General features: G+C 46.3%; 1 protein-coding gene and 1 non-coding gene across 2 annotated transcripts in view; one reads left to right on the forward strand and one right to left on the reverse strand.

Moving 5' to 3' along the window:
• The first annotated feature begins 8755 nt into the window (after positions 1–8755).
• SLC12A8 (solute carrier family 12 member 8) overlaps positions 8756–18804 on the forward strand; it is a 157154-nt gene continuing 147105 nt past the window's right edge. The window contains exon 1 of the mRNA XM_037132450.2: positions 8756–8869. Within this exon, the coding sequence (XP_036988345.2) occupies positions 8756–8869 (114 nt within the window). The remainder of the gene's footprint in view (positions 8870–18804) is intronic.
• LOC119039730 (U6 spliceosomal RNA) lies at positions 12345–12451 on the reverse strand. The gene has a single exon (XR_005080681.2). It is a non-coding gene; the product is annotated as a U6 spliceosomal RNA (small nuclear RNA).

The raw sequence follows: 18804 nt of genomic DNA on the forward strand, positions 1-18804 counted from the left end.
TGGAAGGTCTGTCATTGGGCCTTTTGTATGTGATATTTAAGCAAAGGCTGAATGCCAATCTCACTGTGGTCACAGTCCAGTAAGACTGCCACTGCCGCCCATAAAACACACTGGACGTTTTCTTCATAGTCCTGCCAGGTCCCGGCTCACTCCAGATGCCAGGTGGCTGGTTGCAGGAGAATGCTTTTCTCTTGGCAGAGGGCAAACTCCCAGAGTCAACAAATGGCTTAGATCCTGGAGGAGAAACCTGCTCAACAGGAGCCGGCAGCAGGACGGGCGGCGCCCCTCTCAGCCCTGCCCCGGAAGCCAGAGCAGGACACGTCTCCCTGGGGCCCTGCCCCCAGTTCTCGGGCTTATGCCTCGGTCGGGTCTGCATCTCCTGAGTTGCCACCTTCCAGCTCTGCCTGAAAGCCCTTGTGACAGGCTTCCTTCTTGTACCTGGGACTCTGGGGAAAATATTTCAAAGTCTGGAAAGATAGAAACCCTTTTTCTCTCATTTCTTCCCATGGACTAGAGAAGCTGCATTGTGTAGAAGAAAGAACTTGGCATTGGAAACAAACCTGGGTTTAAATCCTGACTCTGCCCTCACAGCCAGCACATACTTTTTTGAATGTGTGCAGAATTCCTGTGATTTTTGTTTTAAATGAGCTGACAGGCCCCAGGCAGGTGCATCGCAATGACAAATAAAATGTATATATAATATTTTTTATTAAAAAATATTTTTTCTGTCCAAGATGGAGGCATAGGTAGATACACTTTGCTTCCTCACACAGCCAAAAGAACAACCACAACAAATTTAAAAACAAAAAGCAACCAGAACTGCCAGAAAGTTGAACTATAATGCAGTCTGATAATTAAGGAGTTACAGAGGAAACATTCATCCAGACCAGTTGCAGGGGCGGAGACAGGTAGCCAGGGAGGAGTGGGTACGCGGCAAGGCAGGGGCTGCAGGACTGGGGCGGTTGAGGCAGCAGCCGGCAGAACGGGCAGTTCCACATTTGTGTGAGGATAAACCAGGAAGAACAACTGGGGAGTGACACAGACCACAATCCAGGGTTCCAGTTGGGGAAAATAAAGCCTCAAAATCTCTAGCTGTAAAAATCTGTGGTGGTTGCAGCAATGGGAGAGACTACTGGACTCACAGGAGAGTTTGTTGGAGAGACCCATGGATTCCTAAAATGTATACAAACCCACCCACCTGGGGAATCAGCACTAGAAGGGCCCAGTTTGCTCGTGGGAAGCAGGGGAAGTGATAAAAAGCTGGGCAAGATCTGAGCAAGCAGCATTGTTCCCTCTCAGACCCCTCCCCCACATGTAGCACCACAACACAACAAAGGGGGTTGCCCCACCCTGGCTAATACCTAAGGCTCCACCCCTTACAACATAACAGGCTGCTGAAACAAAGAAATATGGCCCAAATGGAAGAACAGATCAAAGCTCCAAAAATAGATCCAAGTGATGAAGAGATAGCCAACCTATCAGATGCTCAGTTCAAAATGCTGGTGATCAGGTTGCTCACAGAAATGCCTGTGTGTGGTCGCAAAATAGAGGAAGAAGTGAAGGCTATGATAAGTGAAATAAAAATATACGGGGAGCTGACAGTAAAGGGAAGGGAACTGGGACTCAAATCAATGATTTGGAGCAGAAGGAAGAAATAAACATTCAACCAGAACAGAATGAAGGAATAAGAAATCAAAAACATGAGGAGAGAATTAGAAACCTCTGGGACAACTTTAAACATTCCAACATCTGAATCGTAGAGGTTGGAGGAGAAGAAGAAGAGCAAGAAATTGAAAACTTAACTTGAAAAAATAATGAAGGAAAATTTCCCTAATCTAGCAAAGGAAATAGACTTCCAGGAAGTCTTAGGAAGCCCAGAGAGCCGCAAAGAAGTTGGACCCAAGGAAGCACACACCAAGGCACATACATCATAATTAAGTTACTCAAGATTAAAAATAGGAGAGAATTGTACAAGCAGCAAGAGAAAAAGAGAGAGTTACCTCCAAAGGAGTTTCTGTAAGGATACCAGCTGATTTTTCCAAAGAAACCTTGCAAACAAGAAGGGGCTGAGCCCTGGCTGGTGTAGCTCAGTGGATTGAGCGTGGGCCTGCAAACCACACATTTGTGGTTTGATTCCCAGTTGGGGCACATGCCTGGGTTGCAGGCCAGTTTCCAGCAGGAGACTCATGAGAGGCAACCCTACATTGATATTTCTCTCCCTCTCTCCTACCCTTCCTCTCTAAAGATAAATAAATAAAATATTTTTAAAAATTAAAAAAAAATTAAATTAAATTAAAAAGAAAAAGAGGGGCTGGAAAGAAGTATTCCAAGTCATGAAAGGCAAGGACCTACAACCAAGATCACTCTATACAGCGAAACTCTCATTTAGAAAGGAAGAGCAGATAAAGTGCTTCCCAGACAAGGTCAAGTTCAAGGAGGTCATCATCACCCAGCCCTTATTATATGAAATGTTAAAGGGACTTATCTAAGAAAAATAAGATAAAAAATATGAACAGTAAAAGGATGACAAACTCACAACTGTCAACAATGGAACCTAAAAAAAAAAAAACTAAGCAAACAGCTAGAACAGAAACAGATTCACAGAAGTGGAGATCACATGGAGGGTTATCAGAGGGGAGGGAGTGAGTGGGGAGAATGGGATAAAGGTACAGAGAATAAGAAACATAAATGGTAGGTAGGAAAGGGGAGGTTAAGAATGGTACAGGAATCACAGAAGTGGAAGAACTTATATGCATGACCCACAGGCATGAACTAAGGTGGGGGAATGCTGGTGGGAGGTGGGGTACAAGGTGGAGGGGAATAAAGAGGCAAAAAAATGAAACAACTGTAATAGCATGACTAATAAAATATATCTAAATATATTTAAAAATATATATTAAAATATATTTATTTTAATATTACATACACATAATGTGGCAAAGGCCGGTTTACAGTTGTGAGTACACACAGTTTATTTGTGTATTATTATTTATTAATCATTGTATTATTCTTCACATGAACAACTGTAAACCTATTTTGCTCCACTCTGTATGTATTAAAATATTACCAGTGCTCATTGTCATTGACAATTACAGCTGGAGGAAGATGCCCCCCAAACAGGGTGTGCTCTCTCTCTCTCTCAGGTATTTTACAGAAGGACCAACCCTCCTCCCCGACCCCCAAATAACTATTGAGCTAGAAATTCTGTGGTTTCAACGTTGGCTGACTCTAGAATTACCTGAGAGGTACAAAAAGAAATTGATGCCCAGGCCACACCCGACACCCGGGTGTTTGTGTTTCTGAAACCCACCCTCGGGTGACTGTGAAGTACAGCCCAGGAGAGGACCAGCAGACTAGCTGACACAGCTCCGCAGCTCTCCTGATTCTGGTCTTAGGAAGGGGGCTCTGAGATGAGTTTTTGTATATTTATATTCTTTACACCATGAATTAATGTTTTTAAGCTGTTTTCAGTTTTGCTAACTTTTCCCAAGCTCTGATCCCTCCCCAGGGTTCAGACTATTTGACGAAGGAAGTAACTTTTTAAAGACAGGATTTCTTCTCCAGTCTTCACACAGGAGGGAAGTCCCAGGACCAACCACTGGAAGGGAAAGGGTTGTGGGATCTTCTGACTGTAGCTAACCAACCATCTCACTGTTGTGGACTTCACCTTGAACTGGACTTGTTCCTGAACAGGAAAAAGGTGAGTGTAAGAAACTCAATCAATATTTTGATTGGTTTAAATATAATGGAGCTGCAATAACATTGAATTCAAACAATGAATAAGTAAAAGTACTGTTAAAGGAAAATTATTTTTACGTTGGCTAGATGCACTGTGTATTTGCTATCTGTTGCTGAATAACAAAGTATCCCAAAACTCACTGTCTTGAAACAATAAGTTTCAACCTTTTTAATCTCATGGTACACATAAATTACCAAATTTGGTATGGCACACCAAAAAATACATTATTTTTTACTGGTCCAATGAAAAAGATGGGTAAAATTTTGATTCATTCACACCAAATGGCTATTGTGTTGGCTGTTGTCATTTTTTATTTGACACCCTAAGGGAAAAGAGGTCAGTGCCCCAACTAAATAGTTAGATACTGCGTGTTTTAAAAATTCTTGCGGCACACCAGGGTGCCTCTTGCACAGCAGGCCAGTTGAAAATCACTGGCTTAAGAACAACATTAATTTATGGTCAAGGTTCTGTGGTCAGGGATTCAGGCAGAGCCCAGTGAGGAGCTTGTCATTGCTCCACAATGTCTGGGACCTCAGCAGGAAGCCTTTAACACTGGGAGCTGGAATGATCTGAAGTTCTGTTTTGCTCACGAGTCAGGCAGTTGACATTGGCTATTGGTGGGAACATGCATATGTGACCTGCCCGTGTGGCCTGGGCCTCCTCACAACACAGTGGCTGGATTCTAAATGCTCTGAGAGTAAGGGAGCCAGATGAACTCCCTGCTGCGTTTATGACTGAACCTGGGACGCCACACTGCGTCGCGTCTTCCACGTCTACTCTGGGTTGAGGCCTTTGCAAAGGTCTGTTCAGGCTCAAGGGGAGGGAGCACAGACCCTGTCTTTCAGAGGAATGTCAGTGTCATAATGCAAGAAGAGCTTATGGGATGGGACGGGTTAGTGCGGCCGTCTTCGGAAAATACAATTTGCCTTACATTGTCCTTTAATCTCTCTCTGTCTCTCTTTTTAATCTAACTTTTTAAAAACCAGATTCCAAAAGTAACATGTGATCCTAGTAAGAAAAAAATTTCAATTAAAATCCAGCATTTATACACCAATGCAGATTTCCTCTCCTACTTTACTCATTATATAAATTCTACTACCTGGAGATAAACACTATTAACAGATTGATGTGCATTTTTCCATACAAACTAGGTACATATATCTACTTTGTGTATCTACTTATACATAAAAACACTACTTTTTTAAAAAGGATTTTATTTATTTATTTTTGGAGAGAGGGGAAGGGAAGGGAGGGAGAAAGCGAGGGAGACAGACATCAACTGATTGTCTCTCGCACGCCTGCCCCCAACCTGAGACCTGGCCTGCAACCCAGGCATGTGCCCTGACAGGGAATCAAACCATTGACCTTTTGGTTCCCAGGCCAGTGCTCAATCCACTGAGCCACACCCGCCAGGGATACACACTACTGTTAACAAAATAAACTATACACATTATTCAGAAACTTGCTGTTTTTACCTCTATGTGATGAACAGAGTTTCATGACAGTGTGTACAAAAACACCTAGTTCTTCCTAACGCTGGCTGTCATATGGCTATGCCGTAACCTATTTTATCAGTCTTCTATTAATGGACATTTAGGTTTGTTCTAATTTTTCAAAACTATTAAAAATTAATGATACAATAAACATTCTTATACTAGGTCATGTAAGGTCATATCCTAAAAATAGAATTGTTCTCTTCAAGTAATATGCAGGATAATATTTTTCAAAACGAGTGTTTTTTTAAGGTTAGTATTATTGTTATAAGATAAATCTATAATAAGCAGGGTATACTTTTTTCTTTGCAGATGGGCAGGTTTCTCTAACCTCCACATGAAGAACAGAAAAAAAAAAAAACCACCCACATTTGTCCTTAGGTTTAGAAGATGTTTATAAGCTTTGAACAGAACTTCTCATTTAGAAAATGATGAGTGACAGAAACACGGTGTTTATGGACAGAGGGGAGAACTCCCTTTTCTAATGTTTTGAGCTCAGGCTGGTGTGGAATTGAGTGTGGACTCTTCCAAGTTCACACAGACCCTCAGAGGGAGGCTCATCAGAAGGTGACAGCAAATAGGACACCAGCTTGGGCAAAATAAACCCAAACAAAACACAAAGTGACTCCAAAGTGAACAGCAAAAGTGACTATATTGATCACATAGATGTACTATTTGGACATAGGGTACGGGGTCCAGTGTTATCATGGTGTCCTGCCCACCTACCCACCCTTTGTGCACAGAGGGCTAACCTGGAGTGTGTTCTACAGGGTTGTTCTCTCGTGCAGAGATGGGGTATTGAACACTTCTTTGCTGGAAATGGAGCTGCCATCCATTCTACCACATGGATGAGCCTTGAGGACATTACGCTAAGTGAAAGAAGCCAGACAGAAAGGGGCGGGTGCTGTTGGATTCCACTTACTATGAAATACCTCAGAGAAGGGTGGAGGCCGCCCTGGGCTGGGAGCAGCAGGAGTCGGAGTAGCCTAGTCGGGGAGAGATTCTGTTTGAGGTGAGGAGAGGGTTTTGGGAACAGGTGTCCGTGACGGTTGCACAACACGCTGAATGTAATCAATGCTCCTGATTTGTACATTTAAAATTGGTTAAAATGGCACATTTTGTGTTTCATATCTTTCCACACCCAAAGACCAAAAACCAAACAAAAAGATCCCTCTTTGTTGCAGCAAGAGAGGTTGGGGGTCTGTCAGTGTTCCCATGGCTTTGCCTTCTTTTTTGTTCTTAAAATAAAAACCTCAGTTTTTAGAGATTTTCACACAAAGGCTTGTGGGAGCGTGGGAAGTACTCCCAGCTGCCCTCCTATTTCATGGAAGCCTAGCAAGTTATTTAGGTTTAGGAAATGTGCCAGATTGGAGATGGAGATAATTTAATCTCTCTGTGTTAGCTTTTTTCCCCCCTGCAAACTGGGGCCCTGGGACTTGACTTCACCCCCAGTCCCCAGAGGCGGTTCTAAGTGGCGTTGCAGGCGGTGAGGATAACTTCCTCCCCACACCTCGGCATGCCTGAGGGCACTTCCCTGGCAAAGCGAATCCCACTTCCCGAGAATCCGGGGGTCACCTGGTCGCATGGCCAGTGCACTTCGGGATGCGCAGCCTCAGGCTCCTGTAGGGGTGCTTCTGCACCTGCCAGGAGGCCTCGGGGCCAGCGTGGGAGCCGTGGGCTTTCCCTGCTCCGCAGGCGTTTTCACTCCCGGGTGCAGGCTTAGATTGCAATTCCTAAAACGCAACTTCAGGGAGTAGGCATGCGCCCGGCCCCCTAATCCTGGGCTGCGCACCTCAGCTGGTGTTGAACCTAGTGGTCGAGGGCAGTAGCAGCAGCGGCTGGTTGAGACAAGTCTGGAGGTTGGCAGACTGTCCTCCCCTTACCACTGCCCCCCAGACCCCCGCACCCCAAACCCGATTCAAGATTCCAGCCCCTTCTTCTGGGCCAGGCAGCGCTGCCTGCGAGTGCAGAGTCCTCCTGGGCGGTGGCAGGTGTGCACCCGGGGCAGCTCTTGCGGAGGAGGCTCTGCTGCCGCCTCCTTCTCCACCTGGACCCAGACTCGTGGGTGCGGGCGTCACTGAGGTCCCCAATCTGGGGCAGGACCGCCTTGCCAGCGGGACAGCTGGGACCCGCACAGGGACACCTGGTCGGCCACGTGGCAGAGGGGAGGGGCGGGGACAGGGCGGGCACCGCGCCGGGAGCTCACTGTCCTGGGAGCAGGTGAGGGCTTACTCTGGCCGGTGGGGAGCGCCCAGGGTGGTCTGGGGGCGGCTCCTCTTCCCGGAGGAGCTCTGTCCCGTTGTAAGGGGACCAGGCGTGGGTCACATTTGCCCCTGCTCAGGGACACCCACCGGCCCGCCTCCCCAGTCACCTGGGTGCTTGCACGCGGGCATCGGACACGTGCGCCTCCAGCAGGCCCACAGCTTGGTACGGGGCTGTGAGGGGGAGCGGGCTGCTCCGGATTCGCGCAGTGGGCGTGCGCTGGCCGAGATGCGAGGGATGTTGGGCTCTGGCTCCAGAGCAAGCCTCAGTAAATCTTGGGGTCCTTTCCGGTGGGCCAAGGGCACCAGCAGAGGGCACGTGGGAGGATGAGCGCTCCGTCTGCGTCGGGGGCCCTCCGCCCTCTACTCGGCTCTGCCGCCCCAGAATCCCTGCAATCTCCCCAGCTGCTCTCGAAGTGGACAGTGACCCCTCCCACCTCCCAACTCTTCTGCTTTGAATACTTCTCAGGGAGCTTCCTCTCTTCCTCCTGTTCTCTAGCCAGTTTCGTGGGGCACATTCTTACATGACCACCAGCTCCACCCCACATCCATTCCGTCATCTCCCTTTTCTTCCTCCTTCCGAAGGGTCGGGAGCGCGTCTCAGGTCCAGCCCTCTGCTGGGGAGAGGGCCGCACAGAGCCGGGCACAAACAAGGTCCTTGCTCCAAGGACCGCCGCATCCAGTGACGGGGGAGGTGCTGCTCCTCTGATGAGAACCGAGCACTGAACACAATGCTGTCATCCTGTCCTTACCCACCCTCCCGCTCCCGGCCTCTCTCTGACCCTGCTCCAGAGGGGCCCCCAAGACAACTTCCTGACCATCCCTCTCCCACTCCGCTCATAGCTGCGTCCTACATTCACTCACCACCTGGGACCCGCTCTAGTGAGCGATGGTGCCCTTGCCCCGAAAAAAGATGTTCGGAGGTTGCAAGAGGATTGTGAAACCGTGTGCTCAAGGACTGGGCAGTTGGCCCACATTCTCGCTCCCCCAAAGGAAGGAGGTCAGGGAAGAAGGAGAGCACTGTGCGGGGGGGGGGGGGGGGGGGGGGGACATGCAGACGTGGCTTTGGGACAGCACCATTTAAGCACAGGGAGCCTCTGAAGGGTGAATGGGATCTATCTGGGAACCGAAGAGGGAGGGAGCGAGTTTGCAGATGAGGCGGAACCAAGCTGCTTCCTCAGCCAAGGCCACCGTCTGTCTAGGACGGGGAAAGGATGAGTGATTGGGAGGGACGGAGGGAGGAGGACCCAGCCTGACTGAGGATGGTGTTTACCTTCCAGAGGGGTCTCCCCACTCAGACGACCAGGACCCCCATTTCCACCAGCCTGGCCCAGATGTCCCAGGTGCAGGAACTCTTCCATGAGGCAGCCCAGCAGGTAGGCCTGGGAGGTGTGGGGGACTGGCGGGACCCACCACCAACAGGAGACCGAATGCAAATATTACAGTGCACTATTCTAGAAGTAATTACCTCAGAAGCTTATTTTGGTGTTTCAGCTTAATTGAGAAAATAGTATAGCCACCCCTCACCATCTGCGTAGACTCTTCTCTTTGCTGTTATTTGTAGTGGATTTTTCACCCTGGTCTCCGCTTCTCACCCCCACCCCTGCCATGGAGGTTTTCCAGGGACAGAGTGAGGATGCAGATAATACGAACTTTTAATATCGAAGTAAACCAATGTGAGGAGCAAAGTTTGTTTCTGAAAAGTTCATATATGCTGATGTCAAATGAGTTTCTGGGTTCCCTGATATCTGCAAGTTCTTTTTTTTTCCTTTATTTTCTTCCTGTTGGTCACTAGGTGTAGTAAATGTTCTCTGTAGCTATGGAAGTGAAGAGGCTCTACCCAGAAATAGTTAATCCCTTATAAAAAATAAAGTGCTTAAGTATGTATCAGGAAACTACTTGTTTCCAGTGTCTTCCTCTGTTGGTTAACAACCACCCAGCCTTGAGGTTTTCACTGTCCCTTGGATTTCTCTCATACTTCACAGTGAGGTGCAAGAAATTTCCCGAGATTGAAACAGGGGGAGTGAGCCCCCCAAGAGGGGAGAGAATCAACTCAAGGTCCAACCCAATAGCAAGAGCAAGGTCTAAAACTCGGGGTCCTGGGCTAAGGGACAGAGGCTGGTGAGGGGCTCAGGGTTGGTGCGGGAATCTGGACTGGCTGGGTACCCTTCCCTCACGGATGTGAGTCCATGTGAGAAACCAGCATGATGGCAGGTGGGTGGGGAGTGCCCCCCTCTCCTGCAGGCCCAGGGCGTAACCCTGCCCCTCACACAGGGCCCTGGGAGCAGTCAGGCTGCTTAGAAATGAGTGACCGGAGACGTGGAACGGCTCTTCACAGATGTTTCAGGGCTCTTGCCCAGAGTCATTCATGCCCGGGTGGCAAGGCCTGTGGCCTCATTCTTGGTGGGGCCGAGGACCCTTAGAAAGACCTTGATTTGTCAGGGGTCTTACATTTTTTTTGGGAGCCCAGTCTTCCACGATACTTCCCATACATTTTCTTTGGGTGTGTAAGACTGGATATGGTATTTATGCACTTAACATGTATTCGTGGACTACTTCCTAAATAATGGGTTCTGTGTTAAGTGTGAAAAAGATACTCGGATGGAAAACATGAGGCCATTGTACCCAGGGACTCCAAAAAGAGAAACAAATAAGACATTTTTGGTTCATCTCTGAGATGTTAAGGCTCAGGTGTGAGGCTTTCTGCCCTGTTCAAAGCCTTCCGTGGCCCCCAGGACCACCACCTGGTGCGCAGACTCCTTGGCTTCCGCCCTGTGCTGTCCAGCTCAGCCCGAGTCCCCAGCGTGTTCCTCTTTGTGTCCCACCTTCCAGCCAAAGCTCACCATTCCGTAGGCCCTGTGCTTATATCTCTCCCCTAGGTCGGTCTTTGCTGGTACTTCTCACTAAATTCATTCGTCACCAGAACCCTCCAAGTACCTAAAGCAGTGCCAGGCGTCTAAATGGACAATAAGTGTTAGCTGACTATGCAAACCAATTAGTAACAGATAACCACGATGCAAGTTAAATTGCCATAACTGCCCTAAGACACTTGATTTTTAAAATGTCGTGGGTGCAAATGCCTCAGTGTTGCCTCTGTTTTCCTCTCCCTCCCCTTCAATCTCTAAACATCGAGGGATTGAACAGCGTTCAATGTCAAGGCCTTTGGTGTTCACAGTCTAGCCGCATTTGAAATCCATCCCTCTTTATCTGTCTCCTCTGTACTTTATCCAAAGTACCATTTCTTGCCTGGAATATTCATACCCTCCTAACTTCTTTCTTCACATTGCTGCTCTTTCTCCACATTGCTACTAAAGTGATCTTTTTTTGAAATTTATTTTAAGGTTTTATTTATTTATTTTTAGAGAGGGGAAGGGAAGGAGAAAGAGAGGGAGAGAAACATCAAATGTGTGGTTGCCTCTCACTAGCCCCCTACTGGGGACCTGGCCCACAACCCAGGCAAGTACCCTGATTAGGAATCGAACTGGTGACCCTTTGGTTGACAGCCCATGATCAATCCACTGAGCTACCCCAGCCAGGGTTAAAGTGGTCTTTTTCTAAAGCATAAGTTTGTGCATGAGACTCCTGTGCTTGACGCCTTCCCACTGTTTCACTGCCTTCACAGTTCACTTCCAGCTCCTTCTCTCGGTGCCCAAAGCCCTCAGGTCTCGCTGACGGCCCCTGCTCCCTTAGCAGCCCCTGTCAGTACACTTACCATGTGGCACTGAAATGAGCTGTTTCCCTGCTATCTCCCTTAAGAATGTGAGCTCTGTAAGTTCAGGGTCATGTCTTATTCATTCTTGTGCCCTCACTATGGGCTCCGAGTGCTCAGCATATAGAAGATACTCAGTCAGTGTTGGTTCTACGTGACTGGACTTGCCTGGCTAGGGACTGGGGCAGCGCCATTTGCAGTATCGGTGGACGTAGAACAAATGGTGGAGTTGAGAATCACGTCCCAGGCTGAGAGGGTAAGAAAACGTTAGTAACTACCAATTGGTGGGTAATTATGTACTGAGTTTAATATGCATTCCCTCATTTCATCTTCACAACAATATTCTGAAGTAGACAGGACTACTTTGGTGGGACAGATGAAGAACCGAGGCATTCGGAACCCCAATCTAAGCTTTAATCTGTTCTATGACTCCTGCCTTTTGCCGGTGTGGATACAGCCACCAAGAGGGCAAGCCTGGGGCCTGTGAGGGGACCTGAGAGCAAGGGGGGCAGCTGACATGTTTGCAGCTGAACTCGGGGAGTGGCTGGTCCTCCGGGAATTTTGCGTGAATCTTTTTTTTCTATTGAATGTGTTTTTTAAAAAATTTAAGTACAATATTAGAAAAAGATTTGGGAATCTTGAGGAGGTAGACTATATATATACTATATTATGTAATATTGCCAACCAGCCTTGTAGCCAGAAAGAGCTTTGAACACTGCCTCCCACTTTCACATGCCAATGGCCATGAACTTTTCATCAAACTTAGAACTATTTATTTATTTACTTATTTATTTATGCATGGATGTATGTGTTTTTGTAGTTCAGTTACAGTTGTCCCATTTTTTTCCTCCTTGCTCTCCCCTGCCCCGCCTACCCTCCCCCAAGTCAATCCCCACCCTGTAGTTCATGTCCACAGGTCCGTTATACATGTTCCTTGACTAGACCCTTCCCCTTCTTTTCCCATCATCCCCGTCTCCCCTCCCCTCTGGTCACTAACAGCTTGTTCTTTATTTCAAAGTCTCTCGTTCCATTTTGCTCATTTGTTTGTTTTGTTCACTGGTTTCCTCTTATAGGTGAGATCATATGGTATTTGTCTTTCCCCACCTGGCTTGTTTCACTTAGCATAATGCTCTCCAGTTCCATAAAAATATGAACGCTTCACGAATTTGCGTGTCCTCCTTGTGCGGGGGCCATACCGATCTTCTCTGTGTCGTTCCAGTTTTAGTGCATGTGCTGCTGAAGCGAGCAGTCTCATGAGCCTTTGTCTAGCTTTACTCCAGTCTTGGGAGTCAGGAGTTCTCCTAAAGAGCTTTGGGGCCTGACGAACATGGGATTAGAAGGCAGTGCCCAGCGAAAAGAGACGCGGTGGGTGTTGTGCTAACCCCATCAACCCAGGTCTGCTCTTTTCTTGGTCACTGTGACAGAAAAGTAGTTCTCGGGAAATTTGGCCACAGGGAGGATGCTTGTGAGTCAGGTGAAGAAGTGAACGAATGGATTCTTGGTTTGGCTTTACTACTCTCAGGACCAGTGTGTGTGTGTGTGTGTGTGTGTGTGTGTGTGTGTTGGTCAGTAATAAGTGGACCAACTGGGAAGAGGCTGGTAGGTCCGAGGGTTCATGGTGTGATGGCCGAGTGTGCATGTGCTGCCCAAGTTCAAGTACTAACTCTAACCCTTTGTGACCTTGGGCTACTTACTCACTAAGTAAGCTTCCTCACCTATAAAATGGCTACGGTAATAGAACCCACAGTAGAGATTACAAAGATTAAAAGAGATAATCCATGTAAATATTTAGTGTAGTGCTTGTTTAACAGTAAGTCTTCAGTAAATGCTGGTTAATAATAAAACTAAGGTGGGGAGTATGTATTTGGTCCACGTATGAGGTAGTAATATAAATGATCAGAAGGTTCAGGTGGCAAATAAACGAATGACTCAGCACAGCAAATTCAAGTAGAAGACCTACGACAGGAGTCCCAAATCCAGAGGGTTCCAGTGGCCAGACCCAGAATGTGGGACGTTGTCCAGGACAACCTGCTGGGTCGGCAGTCTGTTGAGGAGGCTGGGATACTTTCTTGGTCTAGATGAGTCCAGAGTAGTTTAGAAATGTGTGCGTGTGCGCACGTGTGTGTTTGAGGACCTACTGAACTTGTGGCGAGTATGAATCTCTCTCCAGCAGCCTCTGTCCTCAGGTACTTTACTGATACTTGGTTGGTTTGGCAGTGGGCTTGAACCTGGGAACGTGGATTCCAAATTCTGACTGTGCCTACGTGTGCTGGGCCCTTGGACAAGTCACTCAAGGGCTCCCAGTCTGTTTTCACAACTGCGAGAAGGTTTGAGGGAACCTGATTGCCGGGGTTTTTATGCCATATGCAGAAAGACCTGGCCCAGTGTCTGTCACAGAGTGCGCACTCAGCACAACGCCTGATCAGCCACTGGGTGAAGCAGCTACTGCACCGCAGCCCAGTGGGGCAGGCTGTCTGTGCACGTGGGGCTGGAAGGCGAAGGAGCAGCTGATGCCTGAGGGGAGTCAGTGAAGGGCTAATGGCCTTAGGCTCCATGCTTGTCTCTGCCAGTCACTGGACAGAGAGGACGGTGAGGACTGTGACCGTGTGTCAGGAAGATTAAGCTGGCAGCAGGGAGGCGCCTGAGACTGAGGGAGGTGCTCTGTCTCAGTTAGACATGGTGCAGGGGGGTCTGCAGGATTAGGTGCTTTGAGCATGGGTGAGAAAATTCAGCTCAGCTCGCTGGCTTGCTTATTTATTTATTTGTTTGTTTGTTTATTTGCTCACCCAAGAACATGCTTATTGATTTCATAGAGAGAGAGAGGGAGAGAGAAATATTGATGCGAGAGAGAAACATCCACTGTTCGCCTCTTGCACTTCCCCGACCGGGGCCCAAACATGCAACCTGAGCATGTGTCCTGATTGGGAATTGAAACCAAGAACTTGTGTTTTACAGGATGATGGTCCAACCAACTGGGCCACACCAGCCAGGGCTCATCTTATTTTCTGAGTGCCTGTTCTTGCCAGGATCTCCAGCTACTACTAGAAATATTAAAACGGATATTTCTTAATTATTGTGGAATAAGGAATACCTCCAACTATTCTGAAGCTTTTGTCTTCCTTGTCCCAGAGTAGGCTGGTGTTCAGAGAAACTTAAAGAGAATCTGTGTCATGCTAAGGCATGAGAACAAGGCACCAGAAACTGCAGATTAGCGAGCATGAGTGGCTCGTTGTATTCTTTCCTCTACATCCAGCTTCCCTCCAGAGACTTGAGCTCCAGCTGAAGCAGGTTTATGAATGAATGAGGACTCTTTTCTAGGAAGCCTGTGGGGTGACATCTGATTGGTCTCAGCTAATCACAGTACAAAAACAGTTCAGCACCAGAAAGTGGGTTCCCATTAGAGCCATGGTATCTGGGCCAGGTGTGGGAGGAGGTGTGTCCAGATTGGCTTTCAGGGTGCGACCCACTTCCACCCTGTGCCTAGCATTGCCCGATGTCCTGTCTTCTCCTCCTCTGATGCCTCTGTTGTCTCCTGCTCAGTTCAGTGACTTTACCTACGTTAGCTTGGTGAGGGTAAGAGTCTGGTCAAGTCACATGGGAAAGAGAGGCAGATGGAAATGAACATGTTTAGAGACATGGGTCCTTAGAGCTCCTCTAGCCCAGTCCCCTTGCTTACCACATCAAGAAACAAGCCCAGAGATGTTGAGTGAGTTGCCCAAAGACACATGCAAACAGTGGCAGAGCCAGGCTAACCCAAACAGCTCTGGGTTGGTCTTAATGCGTCCAATCTGTAGGTGATTGGATGAAAATTTCAGCACTGGTGTCAGGCTTCATTGCAAAAGCTTTGCTCTTATTTTCTGCATCCTCCTTAGCCAGCATACAGTTAAGAACCAACTTGTTTTTTCTATGTATTTTCCAGGCCTGTTTTAGCATCCTTAAAAAGCCAATATGCAAAGCAAGCCTTAGCAGCCACATGCAAGGTAAAAGCATATTGCTTTATTAGTATGCAGAGAAGTGAATGCACCTGAGGAGAAAAGGGAACTTAAGACCAGACTGTCTCGTCAGCCAGCCCTTTTACAGATAAGGAAACCGGGACCCAGAATGGTTGGGGGAAGAGAAGGGCTCACATCTGGGTTTTCTGGAGCCATGAGTTCTCTCGCCTGCCAAGTTTTTGTAGAGCATGAAGCTTATATGATTTTTATGGATCATCTTTAGTAAAAACTACAAATACAAAATTAAGTATAATCTCTGGGAGGAACCCAATGCAACTGAAAGGTCTTGAAGTTTAAGCTCTTAATTTCACTGTAAAACTCACTAGTGGCAGCTTTCGGAGGCAGCAGAAGGAAAGAAGCCCGTGGCCCTGGAATGTGGGAGAGGAGAGGGGACAGACATCGTTCTCAGGATTGAGTTGAGTCTGAGGCTTTCACGTGGGCACTGTCACCCTTTTCTGCTGTTTGTTTTTGTCCTTCCCCTTTCCATTTCGCATCTGTTTGTTAATTAACCTAGGAGGTCAACCATGAACATGGCAACTGGTCCAAAAAAGCTTCACATTTGTAAAAAGTTGGCGGAGACATTTTTCTGGATGAAGGTGTCCTAGAACCTGGAAGGAAAGTGATTCTTCACTGAAATGAATTAGATGGGATTCAGTCTCATTCGTGCCCGAGGATATACATTTATAGAGGTGACAGTAGTGACATGGAGAAGTCAATGGCATGAAAAGCATTTCCTACTTACATTTCCGGAGAGAAGAAGGGAGTGCTGTGCACACAGGGCCAGAGGGGCAGCATCAAGTTCTGGTCAGGGGCCGAAGCAGGAGTGAGAGGAAGAGCCTTTACTGGACTTTCCATGGGAAACACAGGGCAGGGCAGTTTCAGGTCTACTAGTGTGAATAGGTCCAGCAGGTCTTAAGCTAAAGAGGTGGTTTCCAGTTGCCTAGTACATGGCCCTGAGACAAGTTAGGGCAGGGTAAATACTGCCTTGGTGTGTGAGAGTTACGTAAAGGGGGTGATTTGGGATATAGATTTGGAACTGGTTGGTTTGCATATGAAAGAGATGCTCCTGGTCAGCCCTTTGCTACCACTAAGAATTGATTAACCCCAAGAGGGTCAACTCCTTAGCTAGCAAGATTTTTTAAATGTTATAATAAGATAAAAAACAAAAATATGATTAATACATTCAACCTATCTGAGTGAATCACTTAGGTGACTTGAAAACTTCTTACTGCCATAGGATACATTTCATCCATGGCCAGATATAGAAAAAATACAGTCCTTGCCATGATTTACTTGCTGGGGTTTGCAAAGAGAACTTAATGACTCTGAAGTACTACTATTCTTGTAATTTGAGTAAGGGTCCACTAGGTGGTGCTCAGCCCCTGGTCCAGCCTAATTGAACACCCTGGCTTTCTATCAGGGTGGATAACTGAGTTTTAGTTTATTTTTTTCATCATTTTATACTTTCTCCAACCAAAATATATCTCTTCCAGGTAACAGTTTAAATGCTAGATAACTGTATACTCAGGGGACAGTGTCTTATAATAAGTTTTTTTAAATATACTTTTGTGAGTATACTTTCAGTTCAATGGCTCTTTCTGCTCTTAAGTCATTATCAAATATAATTATTTTTAAAAAATTATTTATTTTAATTGTTTTTCAAGTACAGTTTTCTGTCTTTTACTCCCATCCCAGCCCACCCCATGAGTTCTCCTCACCTCCCTCCTATTTCCACCCCCCTTAGTTTTTGTCCATGTGTCCTTTATACTTGTTTCTGTAAACCCTTCCCCTTTTACCCTGAAATTCCCTCCCCTCTCCCCTCTGGTCACTGTCAGCCTGTTTGCCATTTCAGTGTCTTTGGTTATAGTTTGCTTGCTTGTTTGTTTTGTTGTTTAGGTTCCCGTTAAAGGTGAGATCATATGGTATTTGTCTTTCACTACCTGGCTTATTTCACTCAGCATAATGCTTTCCAGTTCCATCCATGCTGTTGCAAAGGGTAGGAGCTCCTTTCTTTCTGCTGCATAGAATTTTATTGTGTAAATGTACCATAGTTTTTGGATCCATTCATTTACTGATGGGCACGTAAGTTGCTTCCAACAAGTTGGCTGTTGTAACTTGTGCTGCTATGAACATAGGGGTGCATAGGTTCTTTTGGATTGGTGTTTCAAGGTTCTTAGAATATAATCCTAGCAGTGGAACTGCTGGGTCAAAAGGCAAGATCCATTTCTAGTTTTCCGAGGAAATTCCATGCTGTTTTCCATAGTGGTTGTACCAGTCTGAAATCCCAGCAACAGTGAATTAGGGTCCCCTTTTCCCCACAACCTCTCTAACACTTGTTGTTTCTTGCTTTGTTTATGATGGCCATTCTGACTGGTGTAAAGTGGTATCTCATTGTGGTTTTAATTTGCATCTCTCTGATAGCTAGCAATATTGAGCATCTTTTCATGTGTCTCTGGATCCTCTGTATGTCCTCCTTGGAGAATTGTCTGTTCAAGCCCTTGGCCCACTTTTTAATTGAGTTGCTTATTTTCTTAGAGTGGAGTTGTGTATGTTCTTTGTATATTTTGGAGATTAAATCATTGTCTGCAGTATCATTGGCAAATATGTTTTCCCATACAGTTGGTTCTCTTTTATTTTAATACCGTTTTCTTTTTTTTATTTTTTTTTAATTTATTTTTTAAAATTGATTATGCTGTTACAGTTGTTCTATTCCTCCTTTCATTCCCCTCCACCCTGCCCCCCCATCCCCACCATTACCCCCCCTTTAGTTTATGTCCATGTGTCTCAAGTCCTTTAGGTTCTATATTTCCCATGCTATTCTTGCCCCCCCCATCTATTTTCTATCTACTGTCTATGCTACTTATTTTCTGTACCTTCTCCCCCCATCTCCTCCTCCCACTCCCCTGTTGCTAACCCTCCTTGAGATCTTCATTTCTATGTTTCCACTCCTGATCTAGCTGTCCTTTTAGTTTGCTTTCATTTTAGGTGTGGTTGTTAATAACTGTGAGCTTGCTGTCCTTTCACTGTTCATGTTTCTTTAACTTCTTTTTCTTAGATAAGTCCCTTTAACATTTCATATAATAAGGGCTTGGTGATGATGAACTCCTTGAATTTGATCTTATCTGAGAAGCACCTTATCTGTCCTTCCATTCTAAATGAAAGTTTTGCTGGATAGAGCAATCTTGGTTGTAGGTCTTTAGATTTCATGATTTGGAATATTTCTTTCCAGCCCCTTCTTGCCTGTAAGGTCTCTTTTGAGAAATCCGCTGACAGTCTGATGGGGACTCCTTTGTAGGTGATTGTCCCCTTAGCTCTTGCTGCTTCTAGGATTCTCTCCTTCATTTTAATTTTGGCTAATGTAATTATGATATGCCTTGGTGTGTTTCTTCTTGAGTCCAACTTTTTTGGTACTCTCTGGGCTTCTTGGATTTCTTGGAAGTCTATTTCCTTTGCCAGATTGGGGAAATTTTCTTTTATTATTTGTTCAAATAATTTTTCCACTGGTGGTTGTGTCTTTCCCCCTTCTGGTACCCCTATAATTCGGATATTGGAGCGTTTAAAGATGTCCTGGAGGTTCCTAAGACTCTCCTCATTTCTTTGAATTCTTGCT

This window comes from Artibeus jamaicensis, unplaced genomic scaffold, assembly GCF_021234435.1.
Source record: "Artibeus jamaicensis isolate MK-2021 breed Jamaican fruit bat unplaced genomic scaffold, CSHL_Jam_final contig_793, whole genome shotgun sequence".
Lineage (NCBI taxonomy): Eukaryota > Metazoa > Chordata > Mammalia > Chiroptera > Phyllostomidae > Artibeus > Artibeus jamaicensis.